General features: G+C 36.3%; 2 protein-coding genes across 4 annotated transcripts in view; both read left to right on the forward strand.

Moving 5' to 3' along the window:
* LOC109418342 (phosphorylase b kinase gamma catalytic chain, skeletal muscle/heart isoform) overlaps positions 1-26,158 on the forward strand; it is a 164,795-nt gene that overhangs the window by 130,880 nt on the left and 7,757 nt on the right. The gene's annotated exons all lie outside the window — the stretch shown is intronic.
* LOC115253710 (phosphorylase b kinase gamma catalytic chain, skeletal muscle/heart isoform) overlaps positions 1-26,158 on the forward strand; it is an 81,478-nt gene that overhangs the window by 48,558 nt on the left and 6,762 nt on the right. The window contains exons 7-9 of one of the 3 annotated variants that reach the window (XM_062860591.1): positions 2,877-2,974; positions 16,834-16,917; positions 17,652-17,669. In XM_062860591.1, the coding sequence (XP_062716575.1) occupies positions 2,877-2,974; positions 16,834-16,917; positions 17,652-17,669 (200 nt within the window). The remainder of the gene's footprint in view (positions 1-2,876; positions 2,975-16,833; positions 16,918-17,651; positions 17,670-26,158) is intronic. The other 2 variants (XM_062860592.1, XM_062860594.1) reach the window with 2 other exon arrangements.

Genomic DNA, 26,158 nt, shown 5'->3' on the forward strand with positions numbered 1-26,158 from the left:
TATTTCTTACAGAAACTGCTTCCGCGATTTCCAACTATTTTCAGGGTTTATCTAGGAACTTCTTCTCAAAGACTTGGAATTCCAGCAAATCCTTCTGGAAATCCTCCGAAAGTTCCTGTTGGAATACTTTCAGACGTTTCTATTTGAAATCCTCCAGGAATTAAGCTGGGAGCATTTTGAAGAATTCCTCCTGCAGTTTTTGTTTATGGAATTCCTCATGAAGTTCCTACAGAATTTCCTTGAGATATTTCTCCAGCAAGTTCCATCTGGGTTTTCCTCCGACAGTTCATTCCGGTATTCCATTTTTCTAGGAATACTTTCTGGATGTATAAAAAAAGCTTTTTGAAACATTTCAAAAGAAACTATTACGAGAATCTGGATTGAAGTTCCTGGAGAATTCTCGGAACTACTTGACAGATCCCGGAAGAAATCATGGAAGGAGCTCATGGAGGAACTTCAGGTGAACACTTTTAGGAATCTCAGTATAAACTTCTGAGAGGGCCCTAGACGGAACAGGGATCCTAGAATAAATTTGAACAGAAACCACGGAAGGAATTCCTGAAAGAATTACAGAAAAAAAAATGCTGGGATGATCCTGGAAGAAGTGATCTTGGAGGAATCTCGAGATCAATTTCTAAATTTCTCTAGAGGAATTTTGAGAAAACTCAAGAACTCCTAAAATGGTCATAGAAAGTTTTCCTTAACAATCTCTGGAAGAATCCCGGGAGTTCTTTCTGGAGGAACCCTGGCAAAATCTCTAGAAGAAACTCCAGACGAAACCTCTTAGGAAACCTCAGAAGAAACTCCTGCATGAACCTCAGAGGGACTTCCGAAGGAATCTTAAATAAACGGAAGAATCTCATCAATCATGAGAATCCCAAAAGAAACTTCAAGGGATTTCAGAGTAATTTCATGGAATTATAGTATATTAGGGCTATTAAAGGTCATTTCAGCGTGACTTAGAAAATTTCAGGAGCATTTGAATGCATTTCAGGGAGTCACTAGAAGCGTTCCAAGGGGTCTAGGTTGGATTCAGGGTGTTTTCAGGGGCGTTCCAAGGGGTCTTAGAAGCTTTGAAGGGCGTTTAGGGAGCTCTCAGGAAGTTTCTTGGGCTTTTCCGGTGGTTGCAGGAGTGCCTCAGGATATTTCAGGGGGCTATTCAGGCGTTTTTATGAGATTTTCTGGGAGCTTCAGGGACGTTTTAGGGGGCTTTAGGAACGTGTAGGTTTCAGGGGCGTTTCAGAGGGTTTTATGAGGTTTCAAAATGTTTCAGGAGGCTTGGGGATTTCAAGGACGTTACAGGGGGCTTGAGAGGATTTGCAAGGGAACATCAGGGAGCTCTAGGGGTTTTTGGGATGTTTCGGAAGGATTTGTGGTGCGTTTTTTTGTAGATTCAAAGGGTTGTTATGTGTGCCATTAAGTCCCTTACAATCGCCCAGTAGGGCTTTAAGCTTTCTAAAATATTTTAAATCCCTTCTAAAGCCTGCTGAAACTTGCGTAGGATACCCCTGAAACCACATATAACCCTCTTAAATCCCTGTGGAGCCTCCCTTAAATGCCCCTGAAACCTCGCGGCAGCCCCTTTCCTTATGGAAGTCAGTATATGTTTCTGACTTACTTTTAACTCACATTTATTAATTGATTTATCTTTATTATAGAGACTTTCAGCCCTTAGCTGTTTTTTTTTTTTAACACACAGTCAATTCTTGATATTGAGCAATATTTGCTTTTTCTTGAAAAGTGTTGCCATATGATGAAAAAATATTAAACATCTAAATCCATTACTATGTGAGTTAAAGTTGCATTCTATAACTTTTTAATTATTATTATATAACTTTAAGATGTACAACTTTTAAATTAGTTTAAATTTCGACCGAACAAAAGTGGACGTGAAATGAATCAGCGTAAAAAAAAAGAAAACATAATGAAAATTTAGTGTAGTTGTTGAAAATTAGTCTTATTTTATTTTAAAGACCTTCATTTGCAAGTCCACCTTGTTACGATATGATATTAACAAATACGAATGTCCAGAAAAGCTCAGTAGCTGGCAACGCTGCCAGAATACAATGCAGTTATGCAAAGTTTTTTTTAATATTTAAAGTAAAAAAGAAATTAAAAAACTTCATTTATTCACTTTTTTTCCTATTGGTTACTTTGAAGTAGCTTTTGTCACGGTCGCCATGTAGAGCGTACATGGTAACCCAAGTTGCAAAATTAATTTTACATAGCTTTGATTTTACTTTTTTTAAAGAGTCACTTAACTGCTGTCATTTACATCTAATACATCTAATTGAACTACATAATAGCAGCAACTCAACTATAAACCTCCCGTAAGACTAAGGAGACTCATATATTCGAGACAGAATTGACAAGTCTATTACAAAAATATCGAGAAACGTTATGGGTTTTCCAAAGACATTCTATAGATGTATAATGGTTTCAAAGTTCAAAGTGTACCATTTAACGTAATAATTGTCCAAGTAACATTTTTCAATCAAGTAGACTAGAAGAGGTTCTTAAAACCATCATAAAACCAAAATAAAAGGTATAAGGTTTTAGGGCTGTTCTCAAAACATCTACAGGACTAATTGGTTATGGGAGAGCTAGCAGTTTCTGTTTGTTGTACAAATAAAACACTCTTGGTACCTCCAATTACACATGAGGAATTTTATCAATGCTAAAGTTTATTTGAAATTGTAAAACTGAAAGATGTTATTTGTGATTTGTTGGAAGGATATTCCTTTTTCGTGTAGATAGGATAGGATGATTCATAGACATATTTTCCAATAAATTCGTCAGAAATTGATAAAAAATCAACTAAATCTTGCTGTTCTAATCAAAAACTTTCATCCCCTCCCTTTTTTTATTCGACACAGAGGACCCCAAGGACCTGATCCGCAAGTGTCTGGTGGTGGACCCCAGCAAGCGCATCACCGTGACCGAGGCCTTGAAGCATCCGTTCTTCAACACAGTAGTAAGTAGCGCCTGGAAATCGTCTGTCCCACTGTCCCTTCCACCATTCTTCTTCTTCAACTTCCTTTGGATAGCAGACGTCTTTTCGTCGTCGTTTTTTCGGCCAATGATCATGATCATCGCCCGGCTCCTATTACAGCGCACACATACACTTAGATATTACACACTAACTTGTTTCGTTCAGTTGAAGCGTTTTAGCACTCTTTCTCCAGCCTCCCAATTGCTGCAATGTGTTTTCTGGATTGTTGCTGTTTAGCCCTATAATCTCCTACAGATCTCAGCATCCGCTCTCTGTTATATCTTTCGTTTTGTTTCTATCAATATTCTTTTTCTGTTGATTTTACGTTTTTGTACATATAATTTTTACACGACTCTTAGGTTTTTAGGGATTCTCACTTCAGCCTCAAAGTTTCATTCGCTTTCGTTTTCAAGAAGTTATTTTCGAGTTGTATCTTCCCAAATAACAATTTTAGGACAAATATTCCTTAGGACTTTCACAAAACCAAACTAAAAGTATTACCCAAGTAACATTTTGATGATCAGTTAGTCTTGTAGAGGTTTTAAAAACCGCCGTTAAACCACATATTTTTTTTATTTTGGTTTTATAATGGTTCTAAGAACCTCTTCTAGTCTACTTGACTAAAAAATGTTACTTGGGTATGATTTTATTGCGGTTCTCAAAACTTCCGCAAAATAGTTTGATCACAGACAAACAGACGTAACACTTCGAACATTTTTCGATTCAAATCATAGTCACGGAAACATATTCGCCCAATGCTAAAATGACTAAGTTTGGCCGACCATCAACTAGGTGGCGGTAGTGAGCACGCGTCAAACTCGAACAAAAACGATGTGAGCGCCACAGGTGGGTAGTTGGCCAACTATCAAATTTTGAAAAAGATCGTTAAATCGAAGTACGATGGGAATTATCAGAGTGTTACGTCTGTTTGTCTGTGGTTTGATCTTCAAATTGTTGCTTGGGATATATCCCAAGTAACATTTTGATGACCTATTACTCTTGTAGAGGTTTTCAGACCCATCATAAAACCTTACATCTTTTATTTTGGGTTTATTATGGTTCTATGGACCTCTTATGGACTATTTGACTTGTTACTTGGATAGGTACCTGATCCGATAGATAGCTAGATTTCGTTCATGTTTTTTGCTGTTCTCTTCTAAATAGTTTCACTTTCTTCCCATTGGTTCATCAACCATCAGATCTACTTGATTGACTAGAAGTTACTTGATTGACTAGAAGTTAAATATTCATCTAAAACAGTCAGTGATCGAAAATATTTAAATTTGTAAGGTTTAGAATTGCGGATAGTTTGACTGCCATTTTTAAAAGTGTTTCTTTCTTTGATTCTCGATCACATTTTCTTCCACTGACTGACGATATTTCTATCACACCACTACCACCATCACCTAGCACTCCTCTTCTACCCTACTACTCTACTTTCGCTTCCGGTCTATCACACGACGTCTCTTCTGGTTGCGGGAAATCCCATAGGCACTGGTTTTTAAGGTCGAACTGTTTGTTTTGGAAATTATCATCCGTTCTAGGCCATTATTTACCATTTAGTTATTAGTTCTTAGTAGCTATAGAAGGAAGAGCACCGTTTTGCAATGTGAGATCGGCGTGCAGTGCAGTCAGTGGTGAGAACCGCGTAAACAAATGATGAGATGGCACTTTTTGTCACATGAGTAGACGGCTTCGTCGTCGGAAACTATAACAAGCCTGGATGATTTACCAGAAGAATATCGCAAAAACCACCCTCACAGACAACAGTCAACAAGTTGACCAAAAAGAACATCCGATCACGGGATGCGCACCGCTAAGATGAAGACAAAAGAATGTGAATCGAAAAAATCGGAAAAAAACATGGGATTTGCGTGGATGGTCGATCCGGTAGAGGACGAACAGGGCCTGACCGGACGCACAGTGGGATAAATTCTAAAAAAGCTAGCTTGATGTCTTCGAATGAGTTTCATTTTTCAAACACTCTTTGAGAGTGTAAAGGTTTACATTTTTTTTTATATGCCGTAAAAATCGATAGACTTATATAAATAATGTAGATGAAGACACTGCGATATTATATTGCTATATATGCCTTATTCATTTCAAGATAGAAAATAAAAGATTGGATTTTTCCCTGAATTTCCTTCAAGCTGTTTTTGTCACGGTCGCTATGTACAGTATACACCATAAATAACATTTTTTAGTCAAATAGACTAGAAGAGGTTCTCAGCACTACCATAAAACCAAAACAAAAGGTATATGGCCTTATACCGGTTCTTAAAACCTCTACAAGACTCTTTGGCCATCAATATGTTACTTGGGACGGTATCTATGTCACGGTCGCCATGTACAGAATACATGGATAAGAAGATTTCATGGCAATAAAGTTGAATGTTAATAGAAAGTTTAGTTGCTGGCAACGCATTGATAAAATACATATTCAATTCATTTCAAGGTAGAAATACTATTTTGTTCTGAAAATTGGCTCCAGTAAGCTTTTGTCACGGTCGCCATGTAGAGTATACATTGGAAGATTTCATGATTTTTCATTGCTTCTCAATTTATTGACTTATATTACGAGATTTTAGTTCTGAAAAGGCACTGTTGTAGCCCACAAGAGCAATAGAGGTTTGACCATGTTAGACGAGACTGAAGCATACAGTTTTTTAGTACACAATTTATCGGCCTGTAACAAGGAGTTGCAGATATTAACAACTAGTTTTAGCATCAAGTGTTTTATACATTTATTCAACACATCATGCTCAGTAATACTCTACCAAGCCGCATACGAAACATTTGCAGAATATTACAAGATTCCTTTTTAACCAGAATCTTTTTAAATATCCAACAGTGTCTTCAACTTATATTTTTTGAAAATTTTTATTTTCAAAATGGCAGAATTTAGTCACTATACGAAAAATCTTGTTATCACGCTTTAAAGTAGTTTTTTCGTCAGTAAATGCGTAGCGCCCTTAAGGAGAAACTTCAAAGAATACAAACATGGCTGCCACAATGGCCGACTTGGTCCCCTACTCACGTTTTCAAGAGCACCAATCTTGAAAATTTGTAAACAAATGCTTTCAATTTGTAAAAGCTTCCTTTTTTTGGAAGTGAGCAAAGCTAGGAAAAACAAGTGCGGCTTGGTCCAATGCTTTGTTCGTCAGATTTGTGCCTCTAAAGTTTGTATGAAAAATTGCAATGGGATTTCTTGATGTTTCACCTTAAAACTACTTTAAAAATTATTAAACTCTTCCAAGACATCAAACAGCTGTTCGACATAGTTTTGTCCACCTATTTTCGTGAATTTATCCCTCTGTGTTATGCCGACGACAATTTCTCCCTATGACGCGATGTCGCGCCAAAATAACCGTGAAGAGAAGTGGGTGATAAAATTCGCATTTTTTTTCCCTCTCTCAAATTGCGCTGATCGAGAATCCAGATTTGGGCGGTTGAAGATTTCGCGTGCGCGTGAGGTGTGCTAATTATAGCTCTGAAGCATCTCGCCGAGTAGATGTTGTTCTTCTGAGTGACAGACAGCTGACCGACCGGCGTGCGCTAACGTGAGAATTCGGGTTTGCTGGATGAGGTCGTGTTTTTCGACGTTCAACCTTGAATCGATTTTTATGAATGGATTTTTGCGTTGGGGCAGTCGAATTAGTACACAACTTGCGGAATGACAAAGTGCTGATTCATTGTGTTTTTTAACCTAGCTTGGGGTAAAATGTTGGTCAGTTCATCATTCTGATTTGTATATGGACCACTCATTTGAAACAGATACGCTTATGGAGCAGGGAAGAGTTTAGAACATATTGTTCTAAAATCTAGCATTTTTGAATCAACGCCTTTTGAAACTCTTCGACAACTCTTTTGATAATTTATTCAGCTAATCCTTCAGAGAAATTTTTGAAAATTTCTTTGAGAACCCATTCTAAATTTTCTATGATTTTTTCCGATACTGTTTTTTAGGAATTATCAGTCAATTATTTTCTGAATTTCTTTGGAAACGTCTTTCAAATTTTCTTCGGAATTTCTTCAGGCCTCCCTTTTGGATTTTTTAGGAAATTTCTTACAAAATTAATATGGTAGTTTCTTTGAGAATTCATTCAGCATATTTTTCTGATTTCTTTCGACAATTTTTTTTAATACTTATTTGATAAATACTTTGGAATTTTTTTCGACAACTCCTTCTTTAGCAATTCTTTTGAAAATCATTCAGGCAATTCCTTCGACATTTTTATGCGCTTCGACAATTTTTCAAAATGACTTTGGAAATTTCTTCAAAAATATGTTTGGCAACTTTTTTGAGAAAATTATTTGGCAATTTCCTTGAAAAATTCTTAAGTTATTCCAATGATTTTTTCGACAACTTCTTCAGAAATTTTTCCGATATCTATTTGAAAATAATCTGTAATTTATCTAGCAATATCTTTGGAGTTTCTGTCGTTCAGTTATTTTTTGGAAATCATTCGGAAATTTTTTCGAAAATTTTTCCGAAAATTTCTGTATTATTTCCTATGGCAATTTATTTGGGAATTCCTTCAGTAATGTCTTTGTGAATTCCTTCAACAATTTTTGGCAAGCCCTTTTGGAATTTCTTCGGCAATTTCTTTGGAAATTCCATCCGGATTTTATTGGGAAATGATTCGGGAATTTCTCTAATATTTCTTTCGGTAATTGCATTGGGGTACCTTTGGCAATTTCTTTGGGAATTTCTCTTGCAAATGCCTTTGCTTTTGAAAATTTCTTTGGTAATTCTACTGTAATTTATTTTTAAAATATTAGAATTCCTGAAATAATACCTGATTGAAAATTTAATAGCCTTAGTATACGGAATTCTGAAAGGATTATTCAAAGGAATGGCTGGAAAATTAAGAAAAAACCTGAAAAAATTACGGACATATTAATGAAGTAATTTACAAAGGAACAAAGAAATTATTGGAGGTAATCCCATAGGAATGAAAAGTTTTTCTTCGCCAATTTAGTTCAAAATTGTCTTTGAGAATTCTTTAGGCAATTCCTTTGGAAATTTGTTTGGCAATTCTTTGTAAACTCAGCCAATTATTTTGTGAACTTCTATGGAAACTTCCTTAAAATTTTCTTCAGAATTTCTTCAGGCCTCCCTTTTGGATTTTTTAGGAAATTTCTTACAAAATAATATGGTAGTTTCTTTGAGAATTCATTCAGCATATTTTTCTGATTTCTTTCGACAATTTTTTTAATACTTATTTGATAAATACTTTGGAATTGTTTTCGACAACTCCTTCTTTAGCAATTCTTTTGAAAATCATTCAGGCAATTCCTTCGACATTTTTATGTGCTTCGACATTTTCTTTGACAATTCTTCAAAATCATTTTGGAAATTACTTCAAAAATATGTTTGGCAACTTTTTTGGGAAAATTATTTGGCAATTTTCTTGAAAAATCCAATGATTTGTTTCGACAACTTCTTAAGAAATTTCTCCGATAATTCTCTTCGAAAATTATATGTAATTTATCTAGCAATATCTTTGGAGTTTCTTTCGTTCAGTAATTATCTTGGAAATCATTCGAAAATTCCTTCAAATTTTTTACGAAAGTTTCTGTATTATTTCCTATGGCAATTTATTTGGGAATTTCTTCAGTAATGTCTTCGTGAATTCCTTCAATCATTTTTGGCAAGTCCTTTTGGAGTTTCTTCGGCAACTTCCTTGGAAATTCCATCCGGATTTTTTTGGGAAATGATTCGGGAGTTTCTCTTAGATTTCTTTCGGTAATTGCATAGGGATACCTTTGGCAATTTCTTTGGAAATTTCTCTTGCAAATGCCTTTACTTTTGAAAATTTCTTCGGTCATTCTATTGTAATTTATTTTTAAAATTTTAGAATTCCTGAAATAATATCTGATGGAAAATTTCATACCCTTAGTATCCGGAATTCTGAAAGGAATATTCAAAGGAATGACTGAAAAATATGAAAAAACCTGAAAAAAATACGGACATATTGATGAAGTAATTTACAAAGAACTGTCAAAAAATACCAAAGTGCTTGCTAAAGGAATTACCAAAGGGATCGCCGGCGAAAATCCCAAAGAAATTGTAGGAGGAAATCCCAGAGGAATGATAATATTTTCTCCGGAAGTTTTGTTCAAAATTGTCTTTGAGAATTCTTTAGGCAATTCCTTTGAAAACTTGTTTGGCAACTCTTTTGGAAAAAATCTTTGGTAATTTGCTTGATTTTTTGTTTTGGGTAATTTTCTGCAGTTTTTAAGTATTTACTTCTGCATTTTTGTTTGAAATGTTTCATCGAAGCTTTTCAATATCTTCTTCGTTCTGTAATTATTTTGGAAATTTATTCGGTAATTCCTTTGAAAACTTGTCCGAAAATTTCTGTATAATTTCTATTTATTTGGTAATACCTTCTGTAATGCCATTGAGAATTCCCTAGAATTCTTCCGACAATTTCTTTCCATTTGTTTCTGCCCTTCCGTCAACAAATTCATTGGGAATTTCTCTGACAATGTCCTTGGAATTTCTTTTGCCAATTCCTATGGGAAATTCGCCGACGAGTGCTTTGAAAATGCCTTCGAAAATTCCTTCGTGAAATGATTGGGCAATTCCATTAAGATTTCTTTCATCTAATCCTTTAGGATGTCTTTGGCATTTTTTTTTTAATTTATCTTGTCTTTGTTTTTTGGAGACTTAAAGACTTCCTTGGACTGTTCCATTGACATTTATTTCAATATTTCTTCTCTCTATTTCGGATTTCCTAAAACAGCTTCTAGTCAAATTTTCAAAGCTATTCCAAAAGGAAATGCGGAAGAAATTTCTAAAGAAATTAGAAAAACATCTGGGAATTTAATAAAAAAAAAATTGACAAAGCGAAGATCAATGAAACGAAGAAGTTTCCAGAAGATCGTTTTTTTATTTTGGAATACTGTTGGATATCTGATGAAATTTTCAAAACCTTTTACATTCTTAAAGGTAGTTCTTGACTATTTGTCTTGCAATTGCTTTTGCTTTTGGAAATTTTCTCGATAATTCCTTTGAGTTTTGTTTCGTCCATTGCATTGGAATTTCTTTCAGAAATTATTTTGAAAATTTTCCAAAAATAATATCTAATTGAAGCTTCAACGAACGGTATTCCGAAAAGAACTGCTGAAAGAAAATTCCAAAAGAATTATTGGAGGAATTACCCAAAATAGTGCCTGAGAAATTTACGGACGATTTAACAAACTAATTTGCAAACTAACCACCTAAAATACCGAAGTAATCGCCAAAGGAATTACCAAAGAGATCGCGGCGCAAATAGACAAAAAAGTTGAAGGAAATCTCAAAGCAAATCCCGTAGGGATTATCCGATAACTTTGTCATTGATGTTCAGCACTTTCTCGGAGAAAGTTTTCTTGAAAATTGTTTTTGGGAATTCCTTCCTTCAAAAATTTGTTTGGCAATTCTCATGGGAAAAATCTTTGCCAATACTCTTGGAAAATTATAAGGTTATTTGTAATGATTTTTTGGCGATCCCTTCGATAATTCTTTCCACAATTCGTCAAAATTTATCTGAAAATATCTTTGGAATTTTTATCAATAATTCCATCGTCAGGAATTATTTTGAAAAAAATATTCAGAAATTTCTTTGAAAATTTGTACGATTTTTTTTTATTTGAAAAATACTGCCGCATTTTTTATTTGTTTCTGCAATTCCATCGGTAAAATCATTTCCTGGAAATGTCTTTTGACTTTCAGTCAGCAATTTCTTTGAGAATTTCATCGACAACGGAAATGATTCGGCAACTGCTTCGAGACTTCTTTCGGTAACTTCATTAAGGGTTTTTTCTTCGGCAAATTCTTCCAAAATTTCTCTGGCAATTGTCAAATTTCTATCAGTCTTTCCATTTTAATTTCTTACAGTAAATATTTTTTAACTTTTGGAATTTCTAATATTATATCCAATGAAGTTTTTAAACCTTTAACATTCAGAAAGTGGAATACCGGAGAAATTTTTGAAAAAAATGCCTGAAAAATTAGCGGACAATTTGACGAGTAATTACCAAAAAACCATAGAAAAAATACCAAAGGGATCGCTGGCGTATATCCCAAAGAAATTGTAGAAGGAAATCACAAAGAAAATCACGCATCTGATAAATTTATCATTGATGCCCTACATTTTCTCTGGGATTTTTTTTTGAAAATTATCTTTGGGAATCCCTTAGGCAATTCCTTTGAAAATGTGTTCGACAATTTTTTTGGGAAAAATCTTTGGCAATTATCTTGAAACATGATAAGGTAATTCCAATGGGGAGTTAGCGGCCATTCCTTCGATAATTCACTCCACAAATTCTTTGTAATTTATCTGCAAATATCTATCGTTAATTCCTTCGGCCATTCCATTGTATTTTCTTTCAGTAATTCTTTTAAAATTTTTGGAATTTCCAAAATATCTGAATATCCAAAGTTTTATAAAGGACCTACCGGAGAGATGTAAAAAAAGCGGAATGCCTGAGAAACTTACGGACGATTCGACGAAGTTTATTACAAAGGAACCGTCAAATAATACCAAAGTAATCGCTAAAGGAACTACCAAAAGGGATTGCCGGCGAAAATCCAAAAGAAATTGTTGGAGGAAATGCCAAAGGAAATTCAAATGCCAAAAGGATTTTCAAAGAACACACCGTTGGTATTTTCATAAAAATCATTTCCGAAATAAATTTCCAAAATAGTTGCTGAAGAAGTTTCCAAAAGAGTTACTGAACTATTTTTTGAGGAATTGCCGTTAAAAAAGGCTGAAATCCAAAAATAAAATCTCATGTGAATTTCTGGATCAAATTCCAAAGGAAATCGTGACAAAGTTTCTAAAGGAATTGCTGAAGAAATTTCGCCAAAGGAAAGTTTAAAGTCTTTACCAGAAAAAATCACAGGAACTTTGCTGAAGGAATTTCCCAATCAGTTTCTATAGAAATTGCTGCTATGAAATTTCCAGAAGAGTATCGAAGAAATATCCCAAAAAAAACTGTCGAAGGAATCTTTAAAGAAATTGCCTTTGTAAACTAGAAATATAGAAATGAAAAACTAAAGAAATTGTGAAAATTCTCAAAAAAAACTGCCGACGAATCTGTCGAAAAAATTTCTGAGGGGATTCCAGAAAGAAAGAAAAATGCTCCAAAGGATTTGCGAGATTAATTTCCAAAACAATTGCGAACCAGTTTACATCAAAATTTGCAGAACAAAATTGAGACATAAATTGCTCAAAATTCTTGAAATAATTGCTTAAGAAATTTTTAGAATGATTGCCGAAGGGATTCTCTATGAAGTGTCTGACTAATTTCCCAAAGGACTTTCTGCAAGGATGTTCAAAGAAATTTCGAAAGAAATTGGCTTAGAAACTCCATAGAAAAGATACGATACTTAGCTCAAACTGAAAGCCTCAAAGAATACATTCGAAATGATCTATTACGCGAGACACAAGACGCATAGTTCAAACTGGAAGTCGAAGGAATCCTCCACCAGTAATTACTCATAATGGTTCATGAAAAACTCTTTGAGATTCGATTGTAAACCCTGAGCTTCAAATGAAATCCCAACTCGAAATTCGAACGCACGATTCAAATGGAATCTTTCTCTGGGATTCGAATGGAATCCCTCTCAAGAATCTCTTTCTGGTATTGCAATGGAATCTTTGGGACTTGAATGGAATCCCTCTCTAGGATTCGAAGGAATCCCTCTCCGGGATTCGAAGAAATCTCTCTCCGTGATTCGAAGGAATCTCTTCGGGATTCCAAAGAATCCCTCTCTGGGATTCCAAGGAATCCATCTTTAGGATTCCAAGGAATCGATCTGGGATTCCAAGGAATCCCTTTCTGGGATTCCAAGGAATCCCTTTCTGGGATTCCAAGGAATCCCTTTCTGGGATTCCAAGGAATCCCTTTCTGGGATTCCAAGGAATCCCTTTCTGGGATTCCAAGGAATCCCTTTCTGGGATTCCAAGGAATCCCTTTCTGGGATTCCAAGGAATCCCTTTCTGGGATTCCAAGGAATCCCTTTCTGGGATTCCAAGGAATCCCTTTCTGGGATTCCAAGGAATCCCTTTCTGGGATTCCAAGGAATCCCTTTCTGGGATTCCAAGGAATCCCTTTCTGGGATTCCAAGGAATCCCTTTCTGGGATTCCAAGGAATCCCTTTCTGGGATTCCAAGGAATCCCTTTCTGGGATTCCAAGGAATCCCTTTCTGGGATTCCAAGGAATCCCTTTCTGGGATTCCAAGGAATCCCTTTCTGGGATTTCAAGGAATACCTTTCTGGGATTCCAAGGAATCCCTTTCTGGGATTCCAAGGAATACCTTTCTGGGATTCCAAGGAATCCCTTTCTGGGATTCCAAGGAATCCCTTTCTGGGATTCCAAGGAATCCCTTTCTGGGATTCCAAGGAATCCCTTTCTGGGATTCCAAGGAATCCCTTTCTGGGATTCCAAGGAATCCCTTTCTGGGATTCCAAGGAATCCCTTTCTGGGATTCCAAGGAATCCCTTTCTGGGATTCCAAGGAATCCCTTTCTGGGATTCCAAGGAATCCCTTTCTGGGATTCCAAGGAATCCCTTTCTGGGATTCCAAGGAATCCCTTTCTGGGATTCCAAGGAATCCCTTTCTGGGATTCCAAGGAATCCCTTTCTGGGATTCCAAGGAATCCCTTTCTGGGATTCCAAGGAATCCCTTTCTGGGATTCCAAGGAATCCCTTTCTGGGATTCCAAGGAATCCCTTTCTGGGATTCCAAGGAATCCCTTTCTGGGATTCCAAGGAATCCCTTTCTGGGATTCCAAGGAATCCCTTTCTGGGATTCCAAGGAATCCCTTTCTGGGATTCCAAGGAATCCCTTTCTGGGATTCCAAGGAATCCCTTTCTGGGATTCCAAGGAATCCCTTTCTGGGATTCCAAGGAATCCCTTTCTGGGATTCCAAGGAATCCCTTTCTGGGATTCCAAGGAATCCCTTTCTGGGATTCCAAGGAATCCCTTTCTGGGATTCCAAGGAATCCCTTTCTGGGATTCCAAGGAATCCCTTTCTGGGATTCCAAGGAATCCCTTTCTGGGATTCCAAGGAATCCCTTTCTGGGATTCCAAGGAATCCCTTTCTGGGATTCCAAGGAATCCCTTTCTGGGATTCCAAGGAATCCCTTTCTGGGATTCCAAGGAATCCCTTTCTGGGATTCCAAGGAATCCCTTTCTGGGATTCCAAGGAATCCCTTTCTGGGATTCCAAGGAATCCCTTTCTGGGATTCCAAGGAATCCCTTTCTGGGATTCCAAGGAATCCCTTTCTGGGATTCCAAGGAATCCCTTTCTGGGATTCCAAGGAATCCCTTTCTGGGATTCCAAGGAATCCCTTTCTGGGATTCCAAGGAATCCTTTTCTGGGATTCCAAGGAATCCCTTTCTGGGATTCCAAGGAATCCCTTTCTGGGATTCCAAGGAATCTCTGGGATTCCAAGGAATCCCTTTCTGGGATTCCAAGGAATCCCTTTCTGGGATTCCAAGGAATCCCTTTCTGGGATTCCAAGGAATCCCTTTCTGGGATTTCAAGGAATCCCTTTCTGGGATTCCAAGGAATCCCTTTCTGGGATTCCAAGGAATCCTTTTCTGGGATTCCAAGGAATCCCTTTCTGGGATTCCAAGGAATCCCTTTCTGGGATTCCAAGGAATCCCTTTCTGGGATTCCAAGGAATCCCTTTCTGGGATTCCAAGGAATCCCTTTCTTAGATTCCAAGGAATCCCTTTCTGGGATTCCAAGGAATCCCTTTCTGGGATTCCAAGGAATCCCTTTCTGGGATTCCAAGGAATCCCTTTCTGGGATTCCAAGGAATCCCTTTCTGGGATTCCAAGGAATCCCTTTCTGGGATTCCAAGGAATCCCTTTCTGGGATTCCAAGGAATCCCTTTCTGGGATTCCAAGGAATCCCTTTCTGGGATTCCAAGGAATCCCTTTCTGGGATTCCAAGGAATCCCTTTCTGGGATTCCAAGGAATCCCTTTCTGGGATTCCAAGGAATCCCTTTCTGGGATTCCAAGGAATCCCTTTCTGGGATTCCAAGGAATCCCTTTCTGGGATTCCAAGGAATCCCTTTCTGGGATTCCAAGGAATCCCTTTCTGGGATTCCAAGGAATCCCTTTCTGGGATTCCAAGGAATCCCTTTCTGGGATTCCAAGGAATCCCTTTCTGGGATTCCAAGGAATCCCTTTCTGGGATTCCAAGGAATCCCTTTCTGGGATTCCAAGGAATCCCTTTCTGGGATTCCAAGGAATCCCTTTCTGGGATTCCAAGGAATCCCTTTCTGGGATTCCAAGGAATCCCTTTCTGGGATTCCAAGGAATCCCTTTCTGGGATTCCAAGGAATCCCTTTCTGGGATTCCAAGGAATCCCTTTCTGAGATTCCAAGGAATCCCTTTCTGGGATTCCAAGGAATCCCTTTCTGGGATTCCAAGGAATCCCTTTCTGGGATTCCAAGGAATCCCTTTCTGGGATTCCAAGGAATCCCTTTCTGGGATTCCAAGGAATCCCTTTCTGGGATTCCAAGGAATCCCTTTCTGGGATTCCAAGGAATCCCTTTCTGGGATTCCAAGGAATCCCTTTCTGGGATTCCAAGGAATCCCTTTCTGGGATTCCAAGGAATCCCTTTCTGGGATTCCAAGGAATCCCTTTCTGGGATTCCAAGGAATCCCTTTCTGGGATTCCAAGGAATCCCTTTCTGGGATTCCAAGGAATCCCTTTCTGGGATTCCAAGGAATCCCTTTCTGGGATTCCAAGGAATCCCTTTCTGGGATTCCAAGGAATCCCTTTCTGGGATTCCAAGGAATCCCTTTCTGGGATTCCAAGGAATCCCTTTCTGGGATTCCAAGGAATCCCTTTCTGGGATTCCAAGGAATCCCTTTCTGGGATTCCAAGGAATCCCTTTCTGGGATTCCAAGGAATCCCTTTCTGGGATTCCAAGGAAACCCTTTCTGGGATTCCAAGGAATCCCTTTCTGGGATTCCAAGGAATCCCTTTCTGGGATTCCAAGGAATCCCTTTCTGGGATTCCAAGGAATCCCTTTCTGGGATTCCAAGGAATCCCTCTCTGGGATTAGAATCTCGCGAATCTTGCATACAAGCAATTTTTCCATGTTATTGAATGAAACGAAGCGGGAGTTTGATCGTTCTAATAAATACGTAAGGTGCCGACTTCAGGATTTTTTCTTATGTATTTTTCGATGTAGTAGTTTAGGTTATTGTTATTTGAAGAATTGTTATTTGTCATTTGTTTCTGTTGCCGATACTATCGAGTTTCACATTGCAAAACGTGCTCTTCCTCACAAAACCACACCCTTAAAGTATATTTTATTAACTGTATATTTTATTCTTATTTTCTTCCTCCCCGCCATCTTATTTTCAAATACCTATTACTACCACCACCTCTACTATTGCACACATCATCGATCAATCGTTCAAACCGACACGTGTATACACTGCAAAACGCCCACCAACGTGCGTTTCCTCAACACACACGCACACACTCCTACATCGGACGTCCACGCAAAAATTGATCCAACAAATTTGTTGCTTTTGTTATATCGTTTACTTATCTACCTGGTCTTCCCGATCGACCCGAAACCGTCGTCACAACAACCTCGGAAAAAAAATTGGCAAACTGGACACTACTATTGTTACTGTTATTGTTTCCGTTTTCTCTGACGACGTACCACCAACAACCTCACTGCACTTACGTGGGACTACGCCACCACCATCTGTCATCATCCGCTGCGTCGTTATCAACGTCTTCGTTTCGATACATCGTTCATGACCGAATCGCGTCGATTCGAACTCACCACTACCACCACCAACACAGCTTTTCGAACAAGACATTGGCCCGTTGAAGCGCAGCCTGTCGGCCAAGTCGCGACGCTTGAGTCGTATCGCCGATCTGGCACTGGTAATGTTGTCCGATTTTTATTCTCTCTTTCGTTTTTTGTTTCTTTTTTTATAGAGTATAATTTGTTGTTTGTTTTCTATTATTGTTCTGTTTCCATGTTATGTTTTTCGTTTTTTTTTCGTATCCTTATCATCCTGAACGTCAAAAGGAATGTGATTTTATGTTTTATCCCACTTTTCCCAAACTGCAAACTAGCATTTTACACACGGTCATATCAATTGGCGTTGCTACTAATTTCGGTACAATACTAATTCGGTCCTGTTTCCCGAGGAAACGTAACAACTGTTGTTTTGATTTGTTTTGATTTTGGATTAATGTTTAACAAGTTTCGTTCTCAGTTACTAAATTTCGAATAACACGATGGTCAGAGTGCAAGCAGAACCGAAGTCCAAATTCGACCTTTCGCAAGACCCCACTCCCATCCACACAAACGATTGGACAAACCTCCCCTCTAGAGTAGGAACCCCGATTAGAAAAGCTATACCGTATAAATACTATACGAAAACAACAAACTATATGTTCCGCATTTCAGTCCGACGACCGGAGACCAACAATGTCCACAACTAACCGAAACCAAATCACGTGTTTTTTCTTTTTTCGTTTTTTATATCTCTCCGACGACTCTCATTCCAAACTCTAAATATCCACACATTCCACAAAATACTCATCCACGTGGGATCCACCTGGTCGTTCGCCCGTTCGTTTCATTCGTGCATTCGTGGTGGAACCGACAGAACGTCACGGCGGAAAAAGTACGGCCAGCGAAAGTATATCACGAACGTCGCCGTAGTAGGATCATGCATTGTGTCTGCTTGTTTAGAGCGTTCCACCTCCACCCATACCACGTAGTCGCGGCACACATCTATTCGCTTAGAATGTGACACGTCTTACCACCATCATCGTACCGTACATCCACCATAGATTTAGAAAATTCATTTTTCATCGGGTTCGCATCACATTGACTGACTGGTAGATATATCGCGCCCAAATGTCATCCACCATCTCGCGTACTGCGCGCCCTCTGTCCACACTGACTGTCTGTCTCTCTGTCATGTATGTCATCTGTCATCTGACATCATTTCACCCCAACAACATCAACAATGGCTGTGTCTGTCTCTGTGTGTGCCGCCATCACCAATACATACATAGTTTGGCTGTTCTGTAGTGTGGGCTGTGTCATGAATTGTACAGTTTTTTTACAGTATCTATATATAGTTAAGCAAACTGAATTGAACTATGTATCATAAGTAGTTTGTAGAAAATGGTAGAATCAAGAGCACTAAAATGATGGCGTAAAATGTTAAAACATTCTAGGTTAGGAATTGTTTTTTTGGCGACTTGTTTGTTTTGGTTCAGCTTACAGTGAGTGTGAGTGCGGCTTTTTATATTTGAATTTTGATTTGACGCTTCAATTTGCGACGTTTTGGCATCACTGGTTTATTGAGAATCTATTTTGGTGATTAAAAGTAAAGGTTACCGTCAAGGCGCCATTCACCGTGGGGGCTCCATTCACCGTGTGCCTTCGAATATTTTTTCATTATTTCCATATTATGATTGAATGATATGACAATTTTCCTTCAATTTCACCAATACAACACTAATGTATTGTTATCATGTCAAAACGCTCATTAGAAACATTTAAAAGTATCGTTTTGACACTAAAGTGTGTTTACATGAAGCGGGTTTCTGCTCGTTCACTGCATTCATAGTGAAAAAACGAAAACTGAGCTAAGGTGATTTAAGCTATAAACTAAATGTGTTAACGTTTCTATTCCACCAAGAAGCAAATAAATTCACATATCAGGTATGTATTTTGCATTACCGAAGTAAGTTTAACAAGAAAGTACGATTACTCGTACTTTTTAATTGAAACAAAAAGGCACGGTAAATGGGTACCCTAAAAATCAATGGTCTCCATTCACCGTGCCCCATATTGTCCCATATATCTAGAAAAAATCGAAAATTTGAACATTCGTTTCTGTAATAAAATCTTGCAAGTTATTACTTGAAATGAATTTAAACGAATAAAATTCCCCTGGCTGGGTTGTTTTGATCATTTTTAAACAAAGTAGAATAAAATTTCTCATACACGGTGAATGGGTCCCTACTATTACGGTGAATGGTGACCTACCACGGAATTAGGCGACCCTACTACCCTTTACTAATTGTACTATATAATCAAATTTTGTGAAAATTTTTCTACTTCTGTGGATATTTCTTTAATTTTAACCTATAATTAAGGCAATTAAAAGCGGCACCAACAATGTTTATAAGACTGGTGTCAAATGACAGCCCTTATTTGCCCCGAATCCTCTTAGATCCACGGTGAATGGTGCCTTGACGGTATGTCGTAAAAATTTTATCGGATTTTCTTAAGCTACCAGACTGATTTTCAATCAATTGTCGAATTTGCTGATAATAGTAGTTTACGCAACAAGGTGCAGAATGACGATTTTTACAGCACGAGTCGTACATTTATCCAACGCGGCTTGCCGAGTTGGATAATTACGACGAGTGCTGGAAAAATCGAGTTCTGCATCGAGTTGCGTACAACTTTTTTTGCAATTTCATAAATTACCCTTGAGGATAATTTTCAACCCAAACTGCACAATGATGTTCATAGCCATGTTCAAGAAAATCTGATCATAATCATCTGGTTATACTGTGCAGTTGCCACAATTTTTCAAAACTGCGTTCAGAAAGCATCGAGAAGTTGACCAAAACTGAAAACAGTGCTGTAATAGTTCATTACGCAACGCAAATCAGTGCTGTAATGAATCATTACAGCACTGTTAATTAGGTGTGGGAAAGTAGGCCTTTTCCTGTCAGATTTGCGTGAGGTAAAACAGCCTATTACGGTGAGAAATTGCAAAAATTAGTTTTTACTACTCTGTTCTCATAAAAAAATCATTTGAAATAATCCAATTACTAAAATTTGAAATAAGATTTCTCAAAACATAACCTCACTTTACATCGCCAATATATGATTTCTCTCGTATTATTTGAATAGTACCGACACTCAGAAGTTCTGAATCAGAACAATAACATTGGGAAAATATGGTGCAAACATTTCTCAGTACAAAAATTATCAAAATTGCAACGAATTTTACAAAAAAAAAAAAATAAGAAGTGAAACTCCAGACCCGATTTAATAAGGAATTCATCTCTGTAATTTGAATGTGATCTCTCCATAGGACTTCAACCTTATTCTCTCACAAAAATGACGTTCCTCTCCTATATTTGAGAGAATTTCCCTCTGGAATTCGCAAAAATCCATCAGCAGGGTTCGAATGGAATCTCTCATTGGTCTTTCAGTGAAATGAAATTTCACTGGATCAGGGAACATGAAATTTCTCTCCAGAATTTGAATGAAAGCTCTTTTCAGGATTCGATAGTCGTTCCTCGGTGGGATTGTTGAGCAATCTCCCTCTCTGAGATGCATGCCAATCTTTTCGGAGTTCAAAAGTTCGAAAAACTGTCAAGAACATCTCAAAAACGAGAACGTATCTGGTAATTTGCAGAGACGAACCAGCCAAGGGCTGAAAGTCTCTCTAATAAAGACAAATCAATCAATCTGGTAATTTGCTCAAATTTCCAAAAATATTAAGAGAGTTGTATTTTGAACCATCGACAAAAACATATGGGTAATTTTTTGGATTTTGTTTTTGTGGAATTTTGAAGATCACCACATGATAAGGAAAGTTATTGTCTACAGTAGGAATTCTGTTTTTGATGATCTCCTTGAAACCTATAAGAAGCAGTTGTTCGTCTCTCACGCTTTATTTCAAAAAATGTCTCGTTCTCCAGCTAAAAATTAAAAACAAATATATAATTTTTAATAGTGTTTTTTTGCGAAAATTATGGATAACTTATCAAATTTAGGAAGGGACATTTTAAAACTTTTGTGATGGATTTTCTTTCAGAAGTTCTGGGAGAATTTTGAAATTTCTGTAAAAACTGTAGCACAACCGTTTTCTGAGATTTTTTTTTGGAAAAGTTCTTAAGCTTGGTGAAACTGATTGTGGGTTTCTAAAATGAACTTCAAGAGAAAATGTCCCGTAGAATTTTATTCAGAACTGCTATGATATAGGTTTTATGATCACTACAGTATATTATGTTTAGTTGGTTCCCACTCTAAATGTTCCATTGTATTCATGTTTTTAATATTTCCTAATATTTCTTAAAATGAAACCATAGGCTTGAATGATGCACTTTGTTCACGGAAGAATTCCTACACAATAATGCTATAATGGTTGTAAAGATTCTCTAAGAGTCGTCAAATAAATACAGCGGGACGATCTTTCGAGGTAATATTTAGTGGAACACTTAAATATTCTAAAAGCGATTCATGTTGGCCAGTGTTTATTAGCTCACAAATTCCTTGAAGAATTTATTCCATTTCTTTTAAAAATTTTCCAAGTTATTTTCAGAAAAATTTCTGAAAAAAAGTATGTAAATAGCTGAAATTGTTTCAAACCTTTTTTCAGATTCACAGATTTTTTTCAAAAATTTACAGAAAAATATAAAAATCAATAAATTAAAAAAAAAAAATTCAGAAGCTCTACTAAACATAAGTTTTTATCAAATTTTTAGATGATCTTCAAGAAACATACAGAAAACAATTTCTTGTAGAATAACAAAACGAGAAGAGACATTTCATGTCCTCACTTTCTGTTCAGAAGATGTTGAAAGCTTTTTCAAAAATTCCCATGACTTTCTGAATTTCCTATTTTCAAAACGTTTCTGGATTGTCTTTGATCCAGATCATTTTGAAAGTGAATTGTTATTGCGATTTTTATAATTTGACCATAATAGTTTTGGAAGTTTTTAGGGAAAGTGTCCTTTTTTCAATTTTTCAATAATTCAGGATTCAGGAATTTCTCAAAATATTAATTTCAAGTCAAAAACTTTATTACTTTAGAAGTTATCTTGAAGTTTATTCACCAGACATTTCTTCTGGATTCTCTAGAGAGATGCGCTCATAATGCTTCTACCGGAACGTGTTATGAAAAGTTCTCAAATGAACTTGGAAGAGCTCTGGAAAGTTCACTACATCAAGGTTTTCTCTGAGAAAATCTTTGACCTATTCAAAAATTTATATACAAAAGCAAATAAACAAATGTATACAAATTGAAGAGCTCATACAGCATGCCCTTGCTGAAGGTAAGGAGTTCGTTTTTTGGTTTGTTCACGAACTTCTCGTAATGGCTATGCCCTCGATTTCTTCGAAAATATGCTCTTCGTGAATAACTGTGAAAGTGTTCATAGAACACTAAACTGACCCAGTTGGGACGAGACGCTAGAAATATATAAATTTTAGATTTTTTTGAAAGATTCGTTCTCTAAAGTTGTTTCAGAAATTTTATTAGAATCTTCTTTGTGATTCTGTGAGAAATTTGCGGGAAAATTACCAAATTGTTTCATTACATGTTTTCTTGAAATAGTTTCTTCTGAGAAACTGCTGAGGTTGCTTCGTAACATTTTCGAAAATTCAACAAAGTGCGGAGCTAAACTTTCTTAGCCGATATTTGAAAAAATGTTTTTTGCCAAGTTGTCAAGTATTCTTTTAGAAACTGTGCGTAAAATCACCCAGTGTTATTCAAGTTATTGATCCAGATTTTACCAAGAAAATGGATGGGGAATATGTACTTTCAAGATTTTCTTGCAAACAATTTCAGACGAAACTTATCTTTTGAATGTTTTACTGCATTCGTAAGTTCTCCAAGTAAGTTGTTTAAATATATCATTGTTCTACAAGTTTTGTTTTATATTTTCTATGATTTCCTTCGAGTAGTGTCTTATAAAACAATGAACAGAACTTTTCGTACAAAATTTTGAAAAACAAAACCTTATGGATAAGTTATCATTAGAAACGTCTGGAGGTAGTGCTGGAAGTAGTTTATCTAAGAGAATCTGATCTAAACTCCAAGAGCGTTATCCTTTGCAAGCCTATTTCTTTCAAAACTTTTCTAGTTTTGTAAAATTGACTACTGTTTTTTTCAAGATTTTTTTTCATAAGCTTTATTTGTAACTTCCATCACTGTTAATTATGGATACATGTGAACATCTTCCAAATAGCTTTCAAAAAAAGAATACGGATAATACGGAAAACTCCTATAGGAAAGTTAATTCTATTTTTTTTTATTTTTTTCTGAAATCATTCCTAGCGGATAAATTTAAACACATTTTCTCGTAAAATTTTCACGTGCTCGAGGAATCTTTAGAAACTAAATGAAAAAACATAAATAACTTGTGATAAGATGTTCAGGAAAAATCTGATAAAATAACGACAGCAGCTATGGAAAAAAAACATTGAACAGAATTTTTGAACAATTCTTAGAAGCAATTTATTCCTGGAGTGATATTTTACGGCATTTCTCCCATATTTTCTTCAGGAAAATGACGTGGAATTTCTCCCAGGATTTCTGAAGGAGTTTATTCCAGTTTATTTCCCAAGGATGTCGTGAAATTTCTGCTAGAATCTCTCCCGGAGTTCCTCTGAGATGATTTTCCGAGTTTCCTTTACGGTGTTCCTACCAAGATCTTCACAGGAGTTCTTTCCGTGATTTCTCCAAAAGACATTTACAAAACAAATACGGGATTTGTATAGGAGTTAATCGTATTTTTTTGCATGAATTTTAACAAGAATTTCTTTCAGAGGTTTTCCCGGTATTGTTCCCAGAGTACCTCACGGGATTTTTCCAGATTTTTGCATTTCCTCTTAAATTTCGATGGGCCTTCTTCTAGAGTTTCTCTCGGAATTTCTACAGAAGTTTTCCCCGGAATATTGTAAAGATTGTCGTGCATTTTCTCTCTTCATTTAGAAGCTTTTCAGGGATTCCTTCTAGTATACCTAGTGTAGAGTTTTTTGAAATCTCTTGTAGTGATCCTTGTGGGAAAGAGATTTTCCCGAGATTACTTCTTGAGTTTTAGCGTAATTACATCCAGAATTCGTCCCAGAAATTCTTTTAGGTGCTTGTTTTGCGATCTCCTGAACATAACCAAAGCCACCCTCTCCCCTTCCCTTGGGTCTGAGGTTCCTCGTGAGACTTTGATCGGAGTTTCATTCGAGAGATGGTGTGATTTTTGAAAATTTTGAAGAAATCTCTCCCCACTTGCCGAGTTAAATCCCTCATCAAGATTCGAACGTATAAGCCCACCGTAGTTCGCATGCAGTCCATTTCTCTAAGTCGAACCGTCTTCGGGATTCAAATGACATCCTTCTTTTGAACTTGAGAACTTCTCAAGAATTTGATTTGAGAGGAGTTTTTCTCCGGATTTTGGAAGTCTGATGTCATTCGAATAAAAAAACCTATTTCGATATTTGAGAGGAATCTCTCTTTCAGCTAAAAGTTGAGATGAATCTATGTCCGAGATTCGAAGGAAATCTCTCGTCGACTATTTAAGAAATTTCAACATTTTCTAATTTCAAATGTAAAGTATTATAATTTAAAGAAAATTTGATAAGTTTACTAAAAAATTCGGAAATTTTTCCACCATATTTATGGATGATATTTTGAAGCTTTGCTGATAGATTTTCTTTTGGAGGAATACTGGTAGAAAAAAATAGAGGAAATTGTTTTTGAAATGTTTGGGAACAAATTCATGGAAAAAAAATGTATGAAACTATTTATTTTTTTTTTTCAGAATGAAACTTTTGTAAAAAAAAAATCAGTAAATTATAAGATTTCCATTAATTTCAAAATATTCTACATTAGTCTACCAGAAATAAGTTTTTTTTAGAATAAAATTCTTTGATGATATTCGAGAAATATGCAGAAAATAACTTCTTATAGAATACCAAAAAGTGACTTGATATTTTTTTAAATATGTTTTATCTTTATCAACGAGATTTTTAACCCAGGATTAGTTCCCTTTCGTTTACTTCCCTTTCGAAGGAAGAACTTACATTTTGTGAAATTGTCGGGAATGGAACTCGATCTCAGGTCCTTGGCATGATAGTGCTTAAACACCAAGTCCACTCCACTTGTTTTTGAATAGTTCATCTTGAAAATAGTTTGAACATTCCTGCCAGATTTCATGTAGAGATTTTTTCCAAATTTCTTACTATAACTTGGTAAGCTTGACACAGCAAGAACAGCATGGGGGAAATTCGCCTTGAAAATTGATTTAAAAAATATCAGAAACTATACTTCAAAACACTATCAAGGGTTACTCTAGAAGATATTTAAAGATTTTCCAAAAACCACAAAGAAATCTCGAAAGAAGTCCAAGAGGATTGCTTTGATAAATTTCTGGATTTCATTCAGCAGATATTTTAACAAATTTTATTCAAATTTTCATGAATTCCTTTGATAATTTAGCGTGAAATTCTATAGTGTTCTTCGAAATATTTGATCCAAATAATTCCAGAAAAGTTTTATCTTCCTGCACAGCTTCTCCTAAGTTATGGAGGAGAATATCCTTCGGAAAATTTAAAAATCTTTCGAAAATTGAAAAGAAACAGAAAATAAAGAAAATACTTGTATATTTTCTCGTGATTTTGGCGTAATCATGGGCTTTTATGATACAATATGTTGAAAAAAAAACATGTTAAAGGATTTTTGAAAAATTCCAATAATATTCCCTACAGCAGCTTCGAAAGGAAACGCTGAACGAAACTGTAAACTGCGCAAACTGAGAAATTTTCGAAAATTTAAATAAAATCCCTCCGGAATTCAAACTTTCTGAAGATTTCTGGAGATTTCTGAAGGGATTCCTCTCCAGTTAGCGAGAAGAATCTCTTTCCGGGATTCAAATGCAATCACTCTTTTGCTCTTCAGTGGAAACTTTTCTCCGAAATTTGACTGAAAACAAAAAAAAAAACACCTTTCACTATTTTCAAAATAGGTTTTCATGCACATCTAGAGGAAGAGTATAGATATCTCCCGTTTATTTTTCAGGTGGACATTTTTTCGCCCTTCCAAAAACTATTTTTTTTTTAATTTTGTTCAAAAATATTTTTTGCGAAAACGAAAAACATTTTCCACCAGGAAAAAAAATCAGAAGATACCTTAATCCTTAGTCTGCATGAGCATTAAAACCGTTTTCAAAAATGTTGCATCGTTATTCACCAAAAAAAAAAAAATCAAAAACCAAAAATGAGGAAATTCATTCAGTTTCGCCGCGGAAACTCTCAAAAATTCGATTCGAGAAGATTTTTTTCCGGAATTTGACAGAAACCCCACTCAGAAATTAAGAACTGAAACGGAATCCTTGTAAGAAACTGAAACGGAATCCC

The sequence above is a fragment of the Aedes albopictus genome, chromosome 3, assembly GCF_035046485.1.
Source record: "Aedes albopictus strain Foshan chromosome 3, AalbF5, whole genome shotgun sequence".
NCBI classification, from domain to species: domain Eukaryota; kingdom Metazoa; phylum Arthropoda; class Insecta; order Diptera; family Culicidae; genus Aedes; species Aedes albopictus.